The 24,053-nt window shown below is 37.3% G+C and overlaps 1 protein-coding gene across 3 annotated transcripts in view; it reads left to right on the top strand.

Moving 5' to 3' along the window:
• Positions 1-1,787: 1,787 nt before the first annotated feature.
• The window catches only part of LOC127648370 (integrin alpha-3-like), a 37,362-nt gene continuing 15,096 nt past the window's right edge, over positions 1,788-24,053 (top strand). For all 3 annotated transcript variants that reach the window (XM_052133029.1, XM_052133028.1, XM_052133027.1), the window contains exons 1-16: positions 1,788-2,159; positions 11,768-11,895; positions 12,627-12,724; positions 13,299-13,536; positions 14,819-14,911; positions 15,358-15,577; positions 15,952-16,145; positions 18,720-18,808; positions 19,468-19,604; positions 19,770-19,847; positions 19,995-20,062; positions 20,198-20,337; positions 20,967-21,116; positions 21,215-21,312; positions 22,595-22,763; positions 22,939-23,016. In XM_052133029.1, the coding sequence (XP_051988989.1) occupies positions 1,837-2,159; positions 11,768-11,895; positions 12,627-12,724; positions 13,299-13,536; positions 14,819-14,911; positions 15,358-15,577; positions 15,952-16,145; positions 18,720-18,808; positions 19,468-19,604; positions 19,770-19,847; positions 19,995-20,062; positions 20,198-20,337; positions 20,967-21,116; positions 21,215-21,312; positions 22,595-22,763; positions 22,939-23,016 (2,301 nt within the window). In that variant the 5' untranslated portion in view covers positions 1,788-1,836. The remainder of the gene's footprint in view (positions 2,160-11,767; positions 11,896-12,626; positions 12,725-13,298; positions 13,537-14,818; positions 14,912-15,357; positions 15,578-15,951; positions 16,146-18,719; positions 18,809-19,467; positions 19,605-19,769; positions 19,848-19,994; positions 20,063-20,197; positions 20,338-20,966; positions 21,117-21,214; positions 21,313-22,594; positions 22,764-22,938; positions 23,017-24,053) is intronic.

Below are 24,053 nucleotides of genomic sequence, written 5' to 3'. Positions count from 1 at the left end.
ATGGCATGGTCCCCACAGACCCCCCACTCCCACTGAATATTGAGTCAGTCTGGGATTACATGAAGATATATATATATATACACACACACACACACACACACACACACACACACACAACAGTTAGTTCCAGTCCTCGAATCTGATTGGACGAGAGACGTTCCATGACACTGATGGTCTGACACCGTCAGCACTCCGACGCTTCACTGTGTGTGTATCACTCCACTTGTGTTCGTGCTGTTTTAAACTAATGTGTAAGAGCAGTGCAGATTTGTTAGGAGCTATGGTTTGTCTTTTTTTTTTTTTACATTACATATGTTAGCCAGCAGGTGGTGGCAAAATATCTTTTTTGTGTGTACTATGAGCCAGTTAGGTGACGTGAAGTATATCTGCATCAGCCGCTCTTTGTGATCGCTTACTACAGTTACTATACTACTAAAGCTAGGAAATAGCTTTAAACTGCTTTAAACTAACAACTTCATCATTACGGCTCATCAAAGCTGAGAGACACAACAGACTTACACAAGATTAATTACACAATGGGTGCTGTTTATTATGGTTTCTATAGAGATCGACTCTTGCGCACCAGCTACCACGAAATAGGGAGAAATACCCCCTCTTGCAAGACTATTTTTCCACTGAGAAAGCTGATCTTCAGAAAGCTGACAGCATCTCTGCTTGGGCGTAGCAACAGGTGATAGCACATGCTCCACTCTATCTCTCTCTCACTCACTCACTCACTCACTCACTCACTCACACACACACACGCGCACACTCAAATCCATTCTTGTTTATCCAATAAAAGGTTAGAAACAGCAGAAGCCGTGATACTATTAATGAAGTGACATATTTTAATTACTAACGAAGGCTTGGAGGCAACATTTGTTTTGAACCAGCAATGACAGATTCTGATCCGTCACGTAAGAAGTCCATGCACAAATGTGTTTTTTATGACTGTACTCAGTTTTCCACATTTTTTCAAATTTACTTGTTCATTGAACTTGTGCAATATCACAGTCTTGCTATATGGCCCTAAATCAGCAATGCTGTGATTACCCGTGGCATTCTGCCTGCAGCCGAATCACAGCAGTGATATAGGGCCATATTCCACAATTGCTCCTGTGATATTGCTTATTGCATTATATATATTTAATGTAATGTGAATATAGTCATTATCACTCACTTTGATATATAAGATCCATAATTAACATAATAAGAACAAACCTTGCGCTTAAACAGCTAGAACCAGAGTAACGAAATATAAAAAAGGCAGGTGTCTCCAGACGCGTTTATAAAAGTTATTTTAAACTTGATCACCGGTATCTAAAAATCCGCGGTACCCTGCATAAGACGGTGAAAAACAGCGAGACGCGGTGCAACGGTCAATTACGTATGTCAATGTTTCAAATGGGAAAACGACTGAAAAAAACAGCGAGGACGGACGCAAAAACGCATTCGGTGTGAACAGCACCTAACTTGACACGGCGTCTAAAAAACGTGGGACTTCTGCGCGAAACCCTGAAAAAAAGCGAGACGCAACGGTCAACGACGTCAGTCTAGCGCATGTTTACATAGAATTAATTTAAACGCCCCCTATATAGATCATTGCCCCTAACTCTAAAAAGATTCACTTTAATTTTCAGTCCGCGTTCGGTTTAATCACCATCATCTCTTAAGTCTTCTTAAAAGTCTACCCAGCAGCTTTCTCGACATTATGACAACTGAATGAAAAGGGTGTGTTTATTCCAGCATGTGTACTGAAAGTCATTTCAATGCCCTTCAGTCAGAATTTCACTAATGACTGACGTGAACACCCCGGAAGAATGACTAACATGAACAATGATTTTACGGTGTCTGATAAATCTGCGCCGATTCAGACCCGTACAGTCATTTCACTCCGTTCTGTCCTTCTCTATTTGCAAGCCTAAAGCTATCGGAACTGAAGTCCCACGGAGACTATTTGAAAACATGAATGTATTTCATCGACATGGACACTATAAAAACATGTTTGTATTGGTGTTGATGCTGTACGTGCCTCATTGCTGTCACGCGTTCAACTTGGATGTGAGGTTTCCAGTCGTCAAAGAGGGCAAAACTCCGGGCAGTTTATTTGGACTTTCCGTTGCACTTCATGAACAGGTCGTGGGAGAGACACGATTCTTGTAAGTATTTCTCACCACTGTAAATAACCTGACCTCAGGTCAAGTGTCATCCATTGTTTTCCCGGGAGTATGCACCTGTTGAATGTTTTATAAGTTTACTTATTTATATTTTTATATAAGAAATGAGCTCTTTTTTTTTTAATTTTTTATTTATTTATTTTTTTATTTTTTAAAGCTGAATGATTTTATATGAATGATTTTTGGATGCAAATTGCAAACTATATATATTTTTTTCTTGTTTGACTTGACCTAGTTACCTGTAAATTGAATAACCTGGAAAAGTTTTCTTATCGTGCATGTATGAATTTTCGGGGGTTGAAACTGTCAAGTGCATTCATCTTGCAAAAGAAGGAAACTATATTTTTCTTTTTTTAATTTGTGGCGTTGGATTAACTCGATTAACATTCAGATCTCCAATTCACTAGAACTAACTGTGACATTGGGTTGGGAAGGTTACGTCTCCCCTTGTATTATGTTTTGTAGTTATGGTAGCAACACAATTACAGTGCTACAATATAGTCTCCTTTAGGTTAGAAATCCTGGGTTCAGACATTTAGAACTGTCCTTAACTTTACATAGCTTATGAGTTCTGCAAGACCTATATCACCAGCCTCGTAAAGAAGTAACCAGTAAATCACTTAAATTTGTTAGTATTCTGTGATAAGATTGAACAACTAAGGATATCAAACAGGTTACTGACAAAAAATGATGAAATGTGTATATAGGTTTTCCCATCTTCCATTGGTTGGGCAAAGAGATAGCCTTGCCCCAAACTCATCAATGTCAATGTTGCTATGTTGGGCTGATTGGGATGCTCAAACAAACAGAGCAATGTTTCATTGTACCACCAAGCCATGTGTACACATTTCAAGGGAAGCAACCAATAGGTGGCTTACTTTAGTTGTTTTTTGTATATTAAGCTACGATGTAAATAATAAGGTAAATGGTGAGATTGATTTAGGCATATTACATCATATTTTTGACTAAAATAAAACCAGTTACTTTAGTTCAGTCATGACAAATTTTAGGATGATTTAGCATGTTAATATGGGTATGACATATTGATAGGATTTAGTCTTGGCGGACAAGGTTGCTACAGAGCAAGTACAAAGACTTGCTACTGCTAGAACATACACAGACATACTGTGTTAGCATGTACATGTTAACTGCTGCACATTCAGACAAACACAAAAATGGGTCTTGTCTAGGGTGTCAAATGGGGTAGGACTTCAAGTCAAATGTCACCACATGGAGCAAATTTTGTAAGTACCTGACAAAAGTTTATTTTATTTTATTTTTTTTTTCAGTGTGAGATCGAAGAAAGTATTTTATAGTCAAATAAATGAAGAACATTTATGGTGTTGCATGAAATCGTATGTTCGGTGCTATAAGTGCAGCATTCATATCCCCACTCAGGTGTACAAAGACACCACCTTTGCAGATGCAGCACATGATATGACTGAGCATGATAGTGCAGGCAGTTTTTCAGTACTAGTGACTCACCTATTGGTTTGCACACAGTGCTTTTTTCATATCCCCAGGGAATAAGAATTCCAAAGATTTCACAGTTGAAGCCAGCCATGTAATGGCATTGATCCATGCAGGATGAAAATAATGCCCAACCCACTGCAGTCCTACTTTGATTGAGAAAACTCAAATGGCATTTAAGGAAATGCACCATAAATATGAACATAATGGTGGAAGTAATGATTTTTGATTTCTTAGGCAAAATATTTTGCCACTTTGTGGAATTTAATTGAAATCAATGTAGAAACAGAGGTATTGCTGGAACATGTTAATTGTTGACATATTGTTATGTAACAGAACACTTGCACTACAGTTGTTAGTCAAACTGTTTTCACCTCAGTGACAGATAGCTTACCACTGTATAACAGAGATATCAAAGTATTATACACTTGGGAACTATGTTGCCCTGCAAAGGCAAAATGCAGTAATAGACAATCATGCTTCTCTGTTTCAGTGTTGCCGTAGTTACTGTGTTTTGGCTTTGAAGGGCAGTACGGATGTGCCTTTAAATTTAAATTTTTACATCAAAAACATTCTTTGACTGTATAGGACAAACATTGGGATTGTCATTAGTGACACGGTGCATAGAATGTAAAAACATATATAATAATCGGACTAAATTAGTTCTAAGTCTCTTTCATTGTTAACACATTTAAGAAACTATACCACAAGATAGTGGTGATGTCTCGACTGGCACAATTTTCACTGTGGTCTGAGAATGCTATGTTCTCAAAAGCAGAGTGGTGTAATTTGTTGTATGTCGTTTGTAACATTCCTTCAAATCAAACTAAGAAAAACTCAAATGCACTTCTTTGCTCATATGTTTGTGTCTCCCTTGTCATTGTCTCAGAGAAGTCCCAGTTAATGTGAAGCTCAGACTATATTGCTAAATACATTTTCTGGTGACTTTGTGGCTGCTTTCATTGAGCCTCCGATGAAGCAAGAGCTTCAAGCTATGCATCTTTTTGCTTCCCTGTTAAATTTGAAGGAAGCATTGTTATTGTCAACTACACATTACCTTTGTAATTTAGAAACATTTTGTTTTTGCATATTGAGAAAGGGCCCTGCCTTACAGATTAATGCTTGCATAAACCATCCAGAGGTCCTTTTGACATTATCTGACCAAGGACAATATGAGAACCAAGATCAATTGCAATAATACTAATTAGACTGGCTAGACATACATCATCTTAGTCAACACATAAAGAACTGGCTCAGTCCTTGTATGCCACTGACTCAGAGGCACACAAGGACATCCTGTGTTTGACTTCTTCCTTTGGTCTACTCTAAGATTGTCTGTTTCACACACTCTTACTCTAATTAACCCCCCATCCCCCATTTGTGTCTTCCTGTCTATTTGCCTGTCTATCTTTAGAAAGAGCATGTATTGTTTTATGATTCAGTTCTACCTTTTCCCAAGTGAGCTGAAAGCTAACATGAAATATTTATGGTTTCACTCTTAAAGCTAAAGAACGTCACATGACCACAGCAGTATTCTCTGGTTCAAGAGTTTATTTACTGATGATTACTATTGAAAACTCATGAACATTTTAGTAATAAACCATTTTTCCATTAAACAAGTCAGTTTATCAGTCAGTATATTCTAATTGTATTTCATTAATATTTTTATGATCAGAGTTACATTAATTAATGCATATATGATGTGTTCTTTATCAGGGCGCTTATATGCTCTGCTCCACTGAAAATTGATGTACACTGTATTTGCCAGTAGGCTTGGGATCGATGGCTTTTTCACCTAATGATAATCAGAAAATGTTCCCAACGATAATCAGTCTATATCAGCATTTTTACAGACATAAATAGGACTAAGCATTTCACAGCAGTCTTTGTCTCTTCATATATATTTTTAAACACAACTTTGGTAAAGTGTGAGCAGCAGTGTAACTTCAATAAATGTTATATCTCCCTAAGATATTACACCAGACCACATTAAACAGAAGTCCAACTGGTGGTGAATTGGAAGGCTTAAAAATTAGGCTTCTAATTTATATGTTGGCTAAATTTAACATGTACTGTATATCGATGCCTTAAAAGCATATCAATAATGCTGATCAATTGGTCAATGTTTTATGTCTTTCCTATTTGTCAGTAATCAAGATTTGTACATGTCACATTTATCTGCAGGTCTTTCAAGTCTAAAATTTAGCCAAGCATATACTGCTATGTAAGATGAATTTCCTGTGTGATTTCAGGTCTGCATGTTTTAAGTTATCTGGTTTGTTTCCTACAGCTGCATGATTTATTCTCCATTAGCAACTGTGGTTATCTGGTTCCCAGCTAGGTGTCAGATAAATCAGTTGCCTGTCTGTCTTTACACAGCAGCAGATTTTGAGACAATTTTGTTGTAAAAAGTTAATTAAAAAGATTAAACTCAATTGATTTGATATTTATTTAAAAAACGTTACCCATGTTGGTATTTAGAGCTTGTACATGTATTTAAAGCATTAATAATATTGGTAATAAATACAAATAAGTCTAAATTGTAATGTACTGTAAGTCACTGCATCTAGTAGTGATTCCCAAATGTTGAGAACTCAAGGTAAGATTTGTAATGCTGCAAAATGTATCTTATTTTAAATGTACCTATTTTAGGCTGCTTGATTTCAATCTTTCTTTGGGAAATAAAATGCCACATTAATGCAGTATTGATAGCAGCAATTCAAGCAAAACCTTAAAAGCACTAACTTCTCATCATCTCAAATAGATTACAAACACTTATGTAATAAAATAGCATAGAGTTATTTCGCTTACAGTAGCTTACATTCAGGATGATGACCAGCCGGTGAACTGTTAAAATAAAAATCAATAGTGGGCTTTCCAGTATTATTTATTTAGGCTAATACCACAAGTGTTGATACCCTAAGCACTACTGCAAAACCCACAGTACATTTCTATGCTGACCTTACTAAACACCAAACATAGCCAAAGGCTCAGTTCTGAAAACGATTAAAAAATAAAACATTGTGCTGCAAACATGCAGGCCAATATATTAAGAATAACACTGTTTTTACAAGTGTCTTCAAGTGATGTGACAACTAAAAATGTCCACATTATATTCAACAAACCGGTCATACTTCCTTTTATGATTATTATTAAAAACAGTTTTTATTATTGTGCTTGACAACTGTCAAAGATGTGAATGGGGTAGATGCTCTGAAATTTTTGGAAACCACTGCTTTAAAATAAATGAACAGTCTCTAGACATCATGTCATAAAACACATTTTGCTGAAGTAGAATAAGTTTGTCTTGCCACGGGGCTTGAAAGAGTGGGGGAAGATGATGACTTGCTTACAATGTGGAGCATCCTGGGTTTTAGGATTAGATATTATCCATTAATCTGTTTGAGCTGGAATGTGAAGTATATGATTTGTCACTTCATTAAAGTGGTAGATCCCCTTGTCAATATACTGACTGCTGCAGCAGTTCTGATTCATCTCTGTAACATGGCTTTCCATTTATAGACAGGCTTTGAATGTCATGGTGGTGTTTTCAAGGAAAAAGTAGGGAAGTGGTTTTATTAACATCTTTTAAACAAATATGACACACAGGGCTGTATGACAATATAAATCTTGCATATGGATTAGCCTGCATATGTAGTATCTTAATAAGTAATGGATAATGTACACTCAAAAAAATATTTTAGCCTAGTTTTAAGATTTATCAATTTCAATTGAATAACAAATTTCCATCTAATTGAATTGAATAGTCTTGAAGAAAATGTAATTAATAAAACTTGCATTTTGTAAGATTTATACATTTTATTTAGTTAAAGATTAGTCCAGGGGTTTATTTTGTGATAATGGCTGGCTGACTGTATATTATTGTTTATTATGGCTACTTACCAAATAAGTAAATACACTGACATAATATATATATATATATATATATATATATATATATATATATATATATATATATATATATATATATAAAACATACTACATAAAAATGATAAAAAAGAATATATTTTTATAGCATTTTATTACAACAGAGGAACCTAACGCAATTTAGGAGCTTGGTTACCAGGGACTATGGTAATTAGTAATATACATTTTAGCTGTCAAAAACTAAAAATAACTAAAATATTTGACCACAGAATGAAGGAAGTGGAAATGATCACAAGCGCTGTAGGGCTTTGTACAGGATTTATTGTTTAGGTTAGTGGTGTATATCTTTTGCTTGTTTGCCCATTCATTTCTTAGGAATATGTGGGAGATAAGGGGCATGCATTCCACCTGCCTGAACATGAATCTGTGCAACACTGCCACTGAGTTTTTTACTTCTCATCCCTTGATCAAGCTCTTTCTTTATGGCCAGTCACCTTTTTTTGCTATAAAGACTAATTGTTAACTGAAAGGCTAGGCCTTTATAGTGATTTCCTTTTGTATATATCTAACAGTCTATGTACTTTGGAGGCACACTGATCAAATAAAGGTACAAAACGTGAAATCTCAGAGAAACCGCCAAAGTAGACACACCTTCTTTAACAGATTAAATGTAGTTCTGTTCCCTGTGGTGTGGTTGTTAAAGGTGAAGTGTGTAATTTTTCATGTTAAAATGCTTTATCCAATCCCAACCTAATATGTAGAGACAACTGTAAGAAGGCCATTGTTTTCCCTAAAAAATGTAAAGACTGTGGTGCTATCAAAACATTGCTCTGTTTTTCCAGACCCAGCAACATTGCCTCGGTCAATGGTGTGAGTTTGGTTGTGCCATCTGTTTGGCAGACATCAGCATTTACGTTTGATGCTCATAGTACCACAGAGAGTAAACACTTCACCTTTGAAACAAGACGTGTTCTATTGTTTCAGCTTCTAGGTAAAATGTCAGTAAACAGAGAAATGAAAGCTGATTTTATTCATCATTTTTTGCAGTTCAAAATGTACTGAAGAATGTTTGCCTCTGACAGCAAAGCTTCAGCGTAATGCTGTGGAGAAGATTTTATTAATCTATTTGTGTTGAGCCATATACTTTCAAACTGACAAGCAGCTTCTCAAAAATTAAGCACCAGTGAAAATGAACCCCCTCAACCTACATGCGGTTCATAAAATTGCCTCTGAGGTATGTGCTTCTCACCACCAGACCTTTTAGTAATTGTAGCAGTAAAACCCATGTCATGTGATCGGTATCTGTTTAAGCATAAACTGCCTCCTCTAGTTCACTGAAAGTTATGATTCACTAAGCAAATTTCAGCATTGAGGTAGTAAAACTATTTTATTAATAAGTTGTAGTTCTTGAAAAAGGTGCATTTAACAGACATTGGAGTAAACAATCTCATAGTCAATATGTATATGAAAGGCTCTGTATGCTCATGGATGGATTATTTATTTTCTGTGATAAAGGGGTCTTATCATACATTTTGTCTATCTTTTACACTTTTTTTCACATGTCCATCTATTGTATAATGTTAGTACCATTTCAGTTTCCCCCCTTTTCTGACTCTTAAAGTCTGTCAATGTACAACATCCAAAAATTCAAAACCATCGTATATTGTTCAAAAATTGGTGGAAAAAAGGTTTTGTTTAGATGAACATACACACAGAAAGAGCAGTTGGACATTATGTCTCGCTCATTCACCTTGCTCTTGCCTTTCTCATTTCTGTCCTTGGTGAAACCAGATTTAGAGTCACATGACAGGAATGAGGTGGGGGTACCAGCAGATTGGTGGTCATGGTTTAGAGGGGCGAGTGAGTGTCCAAATGAAATTGGGCCCATAGGGACATGGAGGAGGGATGTCTTTCACCTCACTTTTTGTCTTTCATTGTCCCTCCCTGCCCCCCACCCCCTCGCCCTCTATCGCTCTCTCTCTCTCTCTCTCTCTCTCTCTCTCTCTCGACTTTAACCTCAATATGTGTCCTCCTCACAGTCTACCTCATCACAATGTGTGATGCATACAAACAAGTAGACACAAGAACAAATCAACACTTTTAAGCATGTGGTGAAAAGAGTGTTGTCAAAATGAGCGATGGTTTTCTCATTGTTTGTGTATGTGACGTTCACAAGGGAAAGTGTATTTCTGTAAAATGCTCACGTGTCAGGCCTTGAATTGTAATTTATTTAATTGGCATCAGTTAGAGAGCACACCTAGCTTCCTCAATTGTTTAAGTACTTCAGAATGATTTACAATTAAGCACTTCAAGGTGAAATGTACCAAGACGTTTACAAATAAGCCATTACAAAAAGTGTGTACACACTGTGGCTCTGTAGCACTATCAAAACATTGCTCTGTTTGTTTGAGCATCCTAGCCATGAATATTCAGGGTTCAATACAAGTTAAATTCAATCCATAGCATTTGAGGCATAATGTTTATTATCACAAAAATTTATTACGACTTCCATTGTAAGTGCCTCACTGTAACCTCAATTTTTACTTTTTTTAATGAAAAGGAGGGACGAGTTGAAATTGATTTTTGTGGTAACAATTATGCCACAAATGCTGTAGACTGAGCTTAACATGCATTGAACTTGGAATATTCCTTAAAAAACATTCCAATTCTACTTGGTATTGTTAGCGGCTCAGAAATTTCACCCTTCATTTTTAAATTGCCATGCTTTTATCTTTCACCAAACTTTGTTTCATTTAACTTCTCCGATGAAGGAATGGAAACTGTGATGATTAGGTTGTCAGACATAATATATTTCTATTAAAACTCACCAAACAGAATTTTAAGGAAGATTAAATGAGCGTATCGCCCACCAAAGGCCGTCCTCAATCCCATCCTGCTAGACACAAGTCATAATCTGATGGGAGCTCATCTCTCACAGAGTGGAATATTTATGAGGCCACGGGCACCAAGGTGGATAAAACAGCAACTGCTGTGTGTGTGTGTATCAAACATTTATGAACCATTAATGAATCAGACCAGCAGGCTGCTCTGCCTTACTGATTATTATGTCTGTCATGTTCTCACAAATATTGAGATGAAATTCATTGATTTTCTGATGATATGAAACACCTCTTCTTAAATTAAATTAAAATTAATCTTACTTTTCATTGGGCTTAGAGGATTACATCTGTTTCATTTCAGATCTGGGTATCTTAGGCCTGACTCTTATCTTTAAGGCTGCATACCAAATGTCCCCATAAGGATAGTAAAACCTGAAATTTTTGACCTTGTGGGGACATTTTGTCGGTCCCCATGAGGAAAACAGCTTATAAATCATACTAAATTATGTTTTTTGAAAATGTAAAAATGCAGAAAGTTTTCTGTGAGGGTTAGGTTTAGGGGTAGGGTTAGGTTTAGGGGATAGAATATAAAGTTTGTACAGTATAAAAACCATTATGTCTATGGAAAGTCCCCACAAAACATGGAAACACTACGTGTGTGTGTGTGTGTGTGTTTGAAATCAAATCAGTCACTCATCAGTTGAAACAGAGTTCAAGAATGCAGCACATTCTGCTCATCATAACTACCCTCCTGTGGAAGAACAAGAAGCAGAGAAGTAGAAGAATGGATATGAAAGCTTAAAGTGCTCTTCCTGCTAGAAGTTATGCCTATTAGGGATGTGTGCACGAGGACTTGGTTACTCGGACGTGGCAGCAATGATCGATCATGAAAAAGATGATCGATAGTGATCACACTTGATGTAACTTTTCACTTAATTCTAAATCCATGCTATCGTAATGTGAAGTATTTATTTTAATCTTAAATACTTAAAAATATGGAAATTATTTAAGGAGTACTCAGTTCAGTTTGATGGAAATGTATCAAATAACTCTCTTTTTATTCTGTGATTGTAGTTTTTTCAGTGGTGCTGTTTGTTCATAGTTAGTTGCATCGTGCCATGGCATTTATGGGTTCTTACAAGTCCTTTCAGTCAAAATCATAGTCTGACAAGCCCTGACAGATAAGGGTTAGACATGCTGGAGATTATCTGCAGTAAAAGTGTGCCAAAGTTTGAGGAGAAGGTAAAGTACAATCAATAGACAGAGCTGAATGTGAATTAAAGTCTTATCTTTGAAATTGTTCACATCTTTGTCTCAAACAACCATTACTGTTGTTCTGTGGCTGAATACACAGGACAGACTTCAGCTCAGTCAGGTTCCTACATGTTTCAGACTTCTTGTAGGAGCGCCGAAGGAGAAGGCAGAGTCTGGACTGCCAGCCACTGAGACTGGAGACGTGTATGCCTGTCCAATCACTGCAGACCCAAAAGATTGCAAAAGACTGAACCTTCTCAAATCACGTAATTTTCTTGCCATTCCAATAAATAAATATATATTATTGCCATTATTATTATATTTATTATTAGTACTAGTAGTATGATGATGATTCAGTATTATTATTATTATGTAAAAGGTTACACATAACTGATAAACTGTCTCCTAAAAAAATATTTACAATACATTGTTATTAAAAGTTTTAAGCAGTTGTACTGCATTATTTATTTACATCACCAATAGCAATTTTTGCTGCAGTCTAAAAAGACTATTGAAGTCAAAGATGTTGTCAGGAAGTTTTATTTATTACTTCAAAAATATAATATAACATGATTAAATCAATCTTTAAGAGTTAAACCAAGAACACAATAAAAAGATGTAACCTGCATTTGTTACCTTAAAGAGCTATTTCTACCTGATCCAACCCTTTAATTTAGTTTTGTTGGTGTAACCTAATGTATTCAGTTTGATTCACATGTTAAATAATATTTTTGACATTAATCAAACCAGTTAATTTAGATGTAACCATATGAAGTTAATTTTTTAGCTTAACATTTTTTCAGTGTAGAAAGTCCTTAATGTAACAATTTCAGGTTACCTCTTTTTGCAGTGCAGAACTTACATTTCAGGACAGACTTACCGATCAAGATATATAATGCTTGTGGGAAGAGACTGTTTTGAATTCGCAACCCAGTCAGGATGTCACGTTACTGCAGAAAGAACATATTTGAATTGTATGAATTGCTTTGTTATGCAGATTCTGACGACATCCCAAACCCTAAAATAGAAGTGATAGAAGGGATGTGGCTCGGCGTTTCTGTAGCCAGTCAGAGTCAACCAGGCGGTCGTATTTTGGTGAGTTTCAATAGCGACCTCTCAATCTTAGGCTGTGTCTGAAACCTCAATGCCCAGTCACAGGCACCTTTTTGTGAATGAAGCCACCTTTTAAGTAAACTGGTTTCAGACAGGCTTCTGAGAAACCATAATATAATGTCTGTTGAAAGAGAACAAATTCAAGTGAGATTTAGACAGAACCAAGCAAATATTTGGTAAATACAATGCTTATTTGTTTATAGAGAGTGTTATGGAGTCATAAGTTGAAAAATTGACTTTCACCAGCTCCATCAGATGCCATTTTTTATTCTTGCCACCAACTGCTACTCAACTACACACATGCGATGTTGTTATACAGTATCATATAGACAGCAAAGGATACACCAATGCTGCCTTCAGTAATGATGAAATGAAGGCATCTAAGTGAAGAGGTTGTCAAACATTGGATTTCCATTCAGGCAGCATTTTTCTGCTTTCGAACACAGACTTTGTCTCTGCCTCTGATCTTTGAGAAATGGAAATTTAGTTGTGTGCATCCACAAAAACAATGTTCCTCCTATCTAAACATAATATTTATCGCTCCATTTCTTAATAGGCCTGTGGCCATCGTTATGTCCGGAACATGACGGCCAACCTTCGCATGATTGGGAAGTGCTATATTCGTGGAAATAATTTAATGTACAACAAAGATGACAATGATTGGCAGTCATACAATGAGATGTGTAATCCCCTTGGATCTAAGGATGATGAAGGCCTGTGTCTTGCGGGAATGTCTTCTGCCATCACTCAGACGGATGTCATCTTGGGCACACCTGGTTGCTACAACTGGCAAGGTTAGAGGAGTTTCTCTTCAGTAAACATTTTTCTTTTCAAATGAAATCACAAACTAGGTCTTTTGTGCAAGCTCCAAATAATTAGGCAAAAGGCTGTCAGCAAAAGGAAAAAAAGCTTGCACATTTAATTGGACAATACCCAAACCTAAAAAACTCTGTCATCATTTACTCACTCTCATGTCGTCTTGGGAACATACGTCGTCTGTGGAACATAGATGGAGATGTCATGCAGAATGTCAGGGCATGACAGCCTTTTTCACCATTCACTTTGATTATTTGGAAAAAGATGCAAAGCAAGTGAATTGTGACCTAGGCTAACTTCTTTTGAGTCAGCCTGGTCTCATGAAATGTACATGAATATTGCTATTTTTTTTTTTTTTTGCTAAATGTCATTTATGTGGTGTATTTCACGTTTGGTTGCCGTTTGAAAGTGAAATGTCCAGCTGAGGGCGCCAAAACCCAGTGAAATGAGTTGTATTCAGACGAGCTTTTTCAGGTGGATTTGGAGGTTTTAATGAGTAGAACATGCGTTCCTTAACAAAACATTTATTCTTAACATAACTAATAGTGTTTTAAGATATAAATGAGATAATTAAAAAGACAATTTAACCAAACAAACCCCTAAACCCAACCAATAGTGTTTTAAAATTAAAAAGTGAAAAGAAAAGGAGGTTTTTCTGAAGCAACTAGCCAACCAATGTCTAAACCTAACCGATAGTGTTTTAAAATGAAAAAGTGAAACGAAAGCAGGTTTTTCTGAAGCAACTAGCCAACCAAAGGCTAAACCTAACCGATAGTGTTTTAAAATGAAAAAGTGAAAAGAAAAGGAGGTTTTTCTGAAGCAATTAGCCAACCAATGTCTAAACCTAACCGATAGTGTTTTAAAATGAAAAAGTGAAAAGAAAAGGAGGTTTTTCTGAAGCAACTAGCCAACCAATGGCTAAACCCAACCGATAGTGTTTTAAAATGCAAAAGCGAAATGAAAAGCAAATTTCTAAAGCAAGCACATCTTTCCATGACACTGTGGTGTCATGTTTCAGCTTGCGTTCTTGAGTGGTCTTGAACCCTGATCTACTGGGTTCATAGTTCAGTGCTTTACCATGTGTTTCTCTGCAAGCTAGTTACATCAGAATAAGTGCAATACCATAACATTGCACTAAGAGACCAGGTTGCTTTGAGTTTGGTTTGGAACAATATGAAGATGAGTAAACAATGCCACTTTTTTTTTTTGTATTACCCTCTGAAAAATGTATTCCTTTAATAATTTTGTCTTCATATGCAGGGAATGCATTTCTGAACTGGCATGACCCTAATGATCCTGGGTATGTGCATAAGATCAAGTTTCCAGACATGAATAGAGGAAATATTTACATTGGTAAGGCAGTGGCACAACTTAAAGTATGCATGCAGTCAGATTTTAACTGATATTAACTTGTTACGAAAACTAATATTGTTATTTTTTAAATGTATTGTAAATAAGAGTTGACTTATTGTACATTTAATCTGTGAAATCTTTTATCAGTTTATGTGTTTCCTGGAATACAACACATGACCTTGTGCTATGCTCTATGAACTGAACTACAGAAAGCAACAGGATTTAAAGACATTTATTCTATTCCATCAAACTAATTATACAGTGGATACTGTTTTAGCTCACAATACTGAACCACAATAGCTATTTTCTGCTATTAGCTTTGCATGTACTGCAGTCACAAAGAACTGATCTAGTATAAATCTTCTTTTACAACAGTTGTCATAATAACATCAACATGTGCACATAGATAACTGAATTATTTTTATTGGTGATCAATTGCTCTTTAGGTTACTCTGTAGCTATGGGTCAAGGCATACTAAGCAAAGAGAAAGACACAGTGGTAACAGGAGCCCCAAGGGATGGAGCTAAAGGATCAGTGATGATGGCTGAATATTTAAAAAACAATAACATGGAAGAAAAACTCATATTAAAAGCCACTGTCATGGGGAAGCAAGTTGGATCCTATTTTGGCAACAGCATTGCTCTTGTGGACCTTAATAATGATGGGTAAATATTTTCCCCCTCCATAACTAGATGTCATCAATGGAAAAAAAGTTTATAAAGTGGAGATATCTCAATAGGGATAGTTAACCTCCCCGAAAATGAAAACTCTTTTATCATTTACTCAACCTAATTTTGTTCCAAACCCACATGACTGCTTCAGTGGAACAGGGAAGATGTTAGGCAGAATGTTAGCCTCAGTCACAATTCACTTTCATTGCATCTTTTTTTCATAAAATTATAGTGAATGGTGATGGAGGCTAACATTCTGCCTAACATCTTCCCTGTTCCATAGAAGAAAGAAAGTCAATCAGGTTTGAAAACAAGAGGGTGTGTAAATGATTTTATTATTTAAACATGTATTTTTATTATCCATACAGCTGGAAGGATCTTATTGTTGGAGCCCCTTTCTATTTTGATCGGAAGGCAGAAAAAGGCGGGGCAGCGTATATTTATATTAACCAAAATGGATATTTTCATGACAACGATGCTTTGATCCTTACTGGGCCAAAGGACTCAGCTTTTGGCATGGCAGTTGTTGCTGTTGGTGACATTGACCAAGATGGCTTCCAAGGTAGGATTTGTGGATTTGTTTGCTTATTTTGCACTCTAAAATTCCCTTGTGCAAATAACATGAATGTAGTTTTAAGTTATAAGTTTATAGCTAATGTGGTGTGTTTGTGCATTTATTCACTTGTGTGTGTGAAGCTCTGTCTGAGTAGCACATACTACAGCTTAGAACATGTGGCATTACTCAGTAGTTTCTCAAGAAGTCACTCAGTAGTTTCTCAGTAGCTTCTCAAGCTGCACAAAACCGCTTCAGAAGCAGGTGAAAACCTGGCCAGCAGGAGCCATCTCTGCTCTTCAGGACTGTTTTGAGTGTACTGACTGGCACATGTTCAGGGAGGCTGCAATATGGCGACTCTACCAACTTGGAAGAATACACAGCATCAGTGACCAGCTACATCCGCAAGTGCATTGATGATGTCACTTTCTCCAAGACCATCACCACACGCTCCAACCAGAAGCCGTTAATGACTGCGGAGGTGCGCACGCTGCTGAGGACCCGAGTCACAGCTAGGGCTAAAATGTCCCGGGCAATCAGAGAGGCAAAGCGTGCACACGCCCAGAGAATCCACAGTCACTTCCAGGACAGCTTTGACACGCAGCGCATGTGGCAGGGCATCCAGGCCATCACCAACTACAGGACGACATCAGTTGCCTGTGACAAAGATGCCTCCCTGAATGACTTCTATGCTCGGTTTGAAGTGCAGAACAACGTGGTGGCGAGGAAGACCACCCCTCCTCCCAACAACCAGGTGCTCTGTCTTACCACGGCGGATGTGAGGAAAACTCTACGTAGAGTCAACCCACGGAAGGTTGCTGGACCAGACAACATTCCTGGCAGAGTGCTCAGAGGATGTGCAGACCAGCTAGCAGATGTTCTTACCGACATCTTCAACATCTCTCTGAGCAGCGCCGTCGTTCCAACATGCTTCAAGGCCACCACCATCATCCCCATGCCAAAGAAGTCTTCAGTGTCCTGCCTCAATGACTACCGTCCCATCGCACTCACACCAATCATCATGAAGTGCTTCGAGAGGCTCGTCATGAGGCACATTAAGACCCAGCTGCCCCCCTCACTAGACCCACTGCAGTTTGCGTATCGTCCAAACCGTTCAACGGACAATGCCATCGCCACCACCCTCCATCTGGCCCTCACCCACCTAGACAAAAAGGACTCATACGTTCGAATGCTGTTCATATATTTCAGCTCAGCATTCAACACAATAATTCCTCAGCACCTGATTGGAAAGCTGAACCTGCTGGGCCTGGACACCTCCCTCTGCAACTGGATCCTGGACTTCCTGACTGGGAGACCTCAGTCAGTCCGGATCGGGAACAGCATCTCCACCACCACCACACTGAGCACTGGGGCCCCCCAGGGCTGTGTGCTCAGTCCACTGCTGTTCACTCTGCTGACTCACGACTGTACAGCAGTGCACAGCTCGAACCACATCGTCAAGTTCACAGATGACACGACCGTGGTGGGTCTCATCAGCAAGAACGACGAGTCAGCATACAGAGAGGAGGTGCAGCGGCTGACGAACTGGTGTAGAGCCAACAACCTGTCCCTGAATGTCGACAAAACTAAAGAGATGGTTGTTGACTTTAGGAGAGCACAAGGTGAACACTCTCTGCTGAACATTGACGGCTCCTGTGTGGAGATCGTCAAGAGCACCAAATTCCTTGGTGTTCACTTGGCGGAGAACCTCACCTGGTCCCTCAACACCAGCTCTATTACCAAGAAAACCCAGCAGCGTCTCTACTTTCTTCGAAGGCTGAGGAAAGCACATCTCTCACCCCCATCCTCACTACATTCTATAGAGGGACTATTGAGAGCATCCTGAGCAGCTGCATCACTGCCTGGTTTGGGACTTGCACCGTTTCGGACCGCAAAGCTCTGCAGAGGATAGTGAGGACAGCTGAGAAGATCATTGGGGTCTCTCTTCCCTCCATCAAAGACATTTACAAAAAACACTGTATCCGCAAAGCAACCAGCATCGTGGATGACCCCACACACCCATCACCCAAACTCTTTACCCTTCTGCCGTCTGGCGAGAGGTACCGAAGCATTCGGGCCCTCACAGCCAGACTGTGTAACAGCTTCTTCCCTCAAGCCATCAGACTCCTCAATACTCAGAGACTGGTTTGACACACACGTGTCCTGAGTTGCACTTTAATTACTGTCACTTTATAACTGTCTGCTTCCTCAATAACTGCTATGTGCATAGAACACTATCTCATAGTATGTTATGTTTACGTTTTTAGAAACTGTTATCTTTTTGCACTACTGTGTACTGGTCGGCGCTGCACTGTCTCTCACTGTGCCTATTGTCCTGTTCATTGTTAGAAATTTTTGCACATGTTTGCACGTGCAGTTTATATAGGTATTTTATTTAGTTGTGTAGTCTCATGTGGTTCTGTGTTTGTCTTATTTCGTTTTTATGTAGCACCATGGTCCTGGAGGAACGTTGTCTCGTTTCGCGGTGTACTGTACTAACTGTATATGGTTGAAACGACAATAAAAAAACACTTGACTTGACTTGACTTGAAGGTGATGGCTTCTCACTCCTTTGCATCACAGATTTTGCTATTGGTGCTCCATATCATGAATCAGGCAGTGTGTCTATATGGATGGGCAACAAAGATGGGATTTTCCACCATGCCAGTCAGGTGAGATGGATTTTTTTAGAATTACAAGTTTTATAAGTATTCTGTAGAAGTATTTGTTTGGGATAATGTACAGTAAGGACCGTTAAGAGATTTATTTTGAGAGAGGTTAACTTTACATTATCCCACATATGAAGAGTTTTACAACTTGTAAACATGTTTTACAAGGATCATATTAATGGTATGCAGGGTTAACTTGTTAAACTAGATTTTACATTTCACACTTTGTATGAAAGTATGATTTTGAGTTAAATTAACATTTTATAGAGGTGAATGTAGTATCAAGTTTTACATGCATCCACACCAGTGTCAGAAACTTATAGGGCTCAGGGTAAAAATGACAACAAAAAGGACAAAAATAAAAAAATGTGGAGGCTACAAAAACCTTTGTACCTTCTAAAAAACTGTAGCTATACACACTATATGTGTCTTATAATTCTATTCTTGACCTAGTTAATTATTCTAATTATTCAGATGCAGAGTGTGTTTTTACATAGTACTGTATGGTTAGAAAAAAAATACTCCCTTATACAGGATAAGAAATGCCCCTGAAATTGAATTCCAGGGGGAAAATATTGCCCATTAAAATCCAAACTAGACATAATGTAGAGAGGACAGTTTTTGCAAATGTATAACTTTTTCCTACTACAATATTTCCTCAGCTCATTAATGGAAAAGATTTCCCAGGAGCCGGATTCCAGACATTTGGCTACTCCATCAGTGGTGGCATGGATGTGGACAGGAACAGTTACCCGGATATAGTAGTTGGATCATTAGATGATCGTGTGTTATTGCTTAGGTGATTTTAATGCCATTTTACTGAGTGATTGGTTGTTTAGCACCAAATATGAAGACACAGACCAAAGTTAACTAATCAGTTAATTATGAAATCAAAATATACAGCTACAGTATATTTTAACAGGTTTTGTATCACAGTTTGTTGTCTTTATTTCCCCCCCATAAGGGCACGTCCTGTGGTTCACCTTAAGAAAACTTTTACCGTGACACCAGAAGTTATCGACCCTAATGACTGTGATTCCTGGTACTACATTTCCAAACTTCTTACTCAAATTCTCTCCTCTTGTTGTATGCAGAACTATACAAACCACATGGCTGAAGTGCCAAAAATGTTTTTAAAATACCTCTGAGACAAATTCATTTAGGTTAATCTATTGTGTTCTTGCTACAGTATTGAGGCAAAGGTATGTTTCTCTTACATACCGGGCACTGGAACTACCAGCTCCACTGGGAGAATTAGTAAGTGCCACATTACAATATTTATACCTTTCAAAACTTCCTAAATGTTGGCATGTAACATGTATGGTTTAATGTGCTTTTAAATTTTCTGAGTGTCAGAATTCAGATCCTAAGAAAGGTCTGTTGTTTTCTCAGCTTTGCAATATACAGTGGAAGCTGATCGATTTCATCGGAGCCCTCGTGTTAGTTTCCTTGACAACAAAGAAGGCAAATTCACTGATAAAATGTCCATAAATCCATCTGGTGAATGTCGTGTTCTGAAACTCGAGCTGGTGGTATGACATTATGCCATCCTTAAAATGCATTTATTACTGTATTTGGTGGAGGGTCTCAAATATATATACCTCGAGTAGGCCTACATGTTATTGAAATGGGTTGATTCATTATAGTAATAGTTCACCCAAAAATTTCAATTCTGTCATTATTTTCTTACTCTTGTGTTGTTCCAAACTCTTATGCTGTTATTTTATTAGATTTTTTCTGTGGAACACAAAAGTACACATTTTGGAAGTGTCCTTACAAAGTTCTTGCCATACAGTGACAGCTCATAATGGCCATATGCTGTCAAACACCATAACTAATAACATAAGAAGTAGTCCATATGACTTGCCCACTAGTCTTCTGAAACTATATTATATGTGATGATAGGTGAGGAATAAGATTTAGAAGGTGAGAAACAGACCAAATTTGAAAGAGATAGTTCTCCAAAAAATGAAAATTCTGTCATAATTTACTCACCATCATGTTGGTTGAAGCTGAACTTTGTTCTCCTGGACAAACTAAATTCGTAATAATGACAGCATTTCCATTTTGGGGTGAACAATATCTTTAAACTCTTATTTAAATGTATTCCTGGTATAACTGTGATTTTGAATTTCATTGTCTCTGTATTTGACTCCCTCAGTCCAAGGCAATCCAAGACAAGGTGGCTCCAATTGTTTTCTCGCTGAACGTGTCATTGGAAGAGCCTCCTCCCTCAGCCAAGCAGTCGGTGGAGGATCTCAATGCTTTTCCTATCATCAGCCAAGGAGACGCTCTGACTGTCAGAAAAGAGGTGTCTTAGTGGTGTTTTATTGGAAACATAATTTCTGCCCTTAGCCACCTGGTCACTTTTTCAGTTGTATATACCACCAATGCCATCTCATTCTTTAGATTCACATTCAGAAAGCCTGCGGACCAGATAACAAATGTGAGAGCAACCTTCAAATGACGGCTTTATTCACAGATGAGCAGAACAGACCACTCCCATCGTAAGTCACATAGGCTCAGCATTACTCTTTATGTGAAAGGAGAAATACGACTCCGTGCTTTCATTTTATTGACTGAATATCTCCTATCATGCCGCAAATTAAAAATGTAGCCAATCAGATCTTTATCTTTACAAGGCAACTAGAGTTGTTCTTCCTGATTTTTATGATTTTGTCATTTTCAAGCAATAAACATTAAATAGGTATCCAAATTAATCAGACAAAATTGATCTAATAAAAAAACTATGCCAGAATGGATAACAGAGTTGCAAACTGAGCCTAAATGAAGCTTGCACTCAGTAAGGGCTTGCTTGTTTGTGGTCAAATATTGGTTTATGTTTATTGATAAACTTATATTTAAATTAAAGAAACATATTTGATTAATAATTTTCTTGCAATAATTTGGGTTACAATAACAGCGTTGCATGTCAAGCTTGACAAATGCATTCAACAAATAGGGGGAAGTAATGTTGTAACAAGGTTGCACACAAAATGTATGACACAGCTAAATGTTGTTTTTATCATAAAAATTTGTTATACAATAATTAGTACAAATGTAATGTGATTACATGATGGAGTAACTTACGTTCACAATAAAAACAGGCGAGAGACATCCGTGGCTGCTTTCTCAATACTTGCAACTTTATTACACACACCTGCTCGGTGTAACCCGGTTTCTCTTATACATGCAACGCCCTCACCCACTTGTCTAACCAATCAGATATAAGCATACTATCTCCTATGATAGTCTATCACATTATCTACTCTTAAATAAACAACATAATTTCTTCTGTATAAACTCACATTCACCAATTACCACATTTAATATAATAATTAAATTTATTTTAATGCAATTAATCAAATATCAATTTGATCATGTCAAAATTAGGACAATGTTGTATTATTTTAATTGTTAGACACAGTTGAGAAGTTCTAAACCTCTGCGTAATCACCTTATGGGTGTATACTGTATACAAAAATGTTGTGGGTTCAAATGTTATAGCTACTTTTCATGCTAACTTAGGTTAATTTAATGTTAGTTTATAATAGTTAAATAATAATAATAGTTTATCTGACATCTAATAGTTATCATAACAAAAAACATGGGACTTGTACCTATAATGCTTCAAAAAAGCTTACCATATTTATGTAATTTGCCTTTTCCTTTTGTGTTGCATGGATAAAAGGAAGTCATACAGTTTTGGAACAATATAAGTAAACAGAATTTTTATTTCTGAGTGAACTATTGCTTTAATAGACACCCAGTTTTGGTGTGTTTCTACAGGCAGGATGGTGTCCAGATTTTCCACTATACAACTGATCTGAAGAAGATAAGATTGATGATAAATGTGTCCAACATTCCATCAAAGGACAGGATAGCGGAAGATGCTTACAGTGCTTTTCTAAATGTCACCATTCCCACCTCACTCAGCTTCTCTAGCTTGTACCCCAAGGTGAGAGTCAGAGGGTTTTAGATCATGAGAGTTCCTTATAAATTACAGTTCACTTCCTCCTACCGTTTTCAGTAGTTCCTCACATAGTATACAAGGTCCTCATGTACCACTCTACACTATGAGACAGTACATTAGAATCTTTTTTTCTCAGTTCTTGTTTTTTGTTTTCTTGCAGAACTTGAGTCCTGAATTTCCAGATGGGCCTTTTTTTCTTCAGTGTACGCTGGGGGACCCTTTTAAAAGCAATCAGAAGGTAGGATCTGATTGGTACCATTGAATTTAGCTCACAGGTACCGTAGAGTTTAATTGTAGAGATATGTTAAGGGAGAGTTCACCAAACATTCTTTTCATTTTTCTGTGAAATATTCTTTTAAAAGCAGATACAGATTGTACATTGTAATGTGCATAAAGTGGCCATAAAAAGACATTTTGGATGCTTAGAATCACACATAAAATGTATGAAATCCATTGTATTAGATAACAAAATATCACTACACAAAAGTGCCTTCTGCTAACAAAAAATGCTAGACATTTTCTCAGCACTAAGTTTAAATTTCTGAGCCATGTTTTGCAATTTAAGTTTAACCAACTGGCCTCAATGTGGTTTAAGTGGACGAAGAAATTTCCCCTCTGGTTCACATATATGTCTTTTCAGAGGAACAACAGGATAGAGATAATCACATTAACTATGAACATATTCCCTTAAATGGATATTTCAAGCAAAAAGGAAAATTATCTCATTATTTACTCACCCTCATGATGTTCCAGGTGTGAATTACTTTCTTTCTTCACCAGAACACATAAAATGCAAGTGAATGGAGATTTCTCTATTGAAGCTCCAAAAATCACAGACAATCAGCATAAACATCATCCATTCCACTCTAGCCGTTAAATGAATGTCTTCCAAAGTGATATGATCACTTGTGGTGCATCAACATTTAAGTACTTTTTAACTATAATCTACCGTGAGGGTAAGGTTCACGAGAGGTTGGAGTCCAAGCAATCTCTCGTGTGACATATTCACGTTGCCATGATACCAAAGTAATATCACGTTCTCCACTTGGTTGATAATAAAGAAACAGATAAATACAGATCTAAACCAAAACCAACCAAGCTACTGTACAGTGTTCCTCCATCTCACTTTGAAACAGCAGGGCTCTTCCAGCTGTGTCGCACATGCGTCAATTCTCGTGTGTTTCAAATGCCAATCTGAATAAATCACTTTAGAAGACATTTATCCGATGGAGTCGTATTGTATGCTGTCTTTCTGTAATTTTTGGAGCTTCAAAA

This window comes from Xyrauchen texanus, chromosome 8 (genome assembly GCF_025860055.1).
Source record: "Xyrauchen texanus isolate HMW12.3.18 chromosome 8, RBS_HiC_50CHRs, whole genome shotgun sequence".
Classification (NCBI taxonomy): domain Eukaryota; kingdom Metazoa; phylum Chordata; class Actinopteri; order Cypriniformes; family Catostomidae; genus Xyrauchen; species Xyrauchen texanus.
The sequence above is the reverse complement of the archived record's forward strand: the minus strand, read 5'-3'. Positions and strand labels throughout refer to the sequence as shown.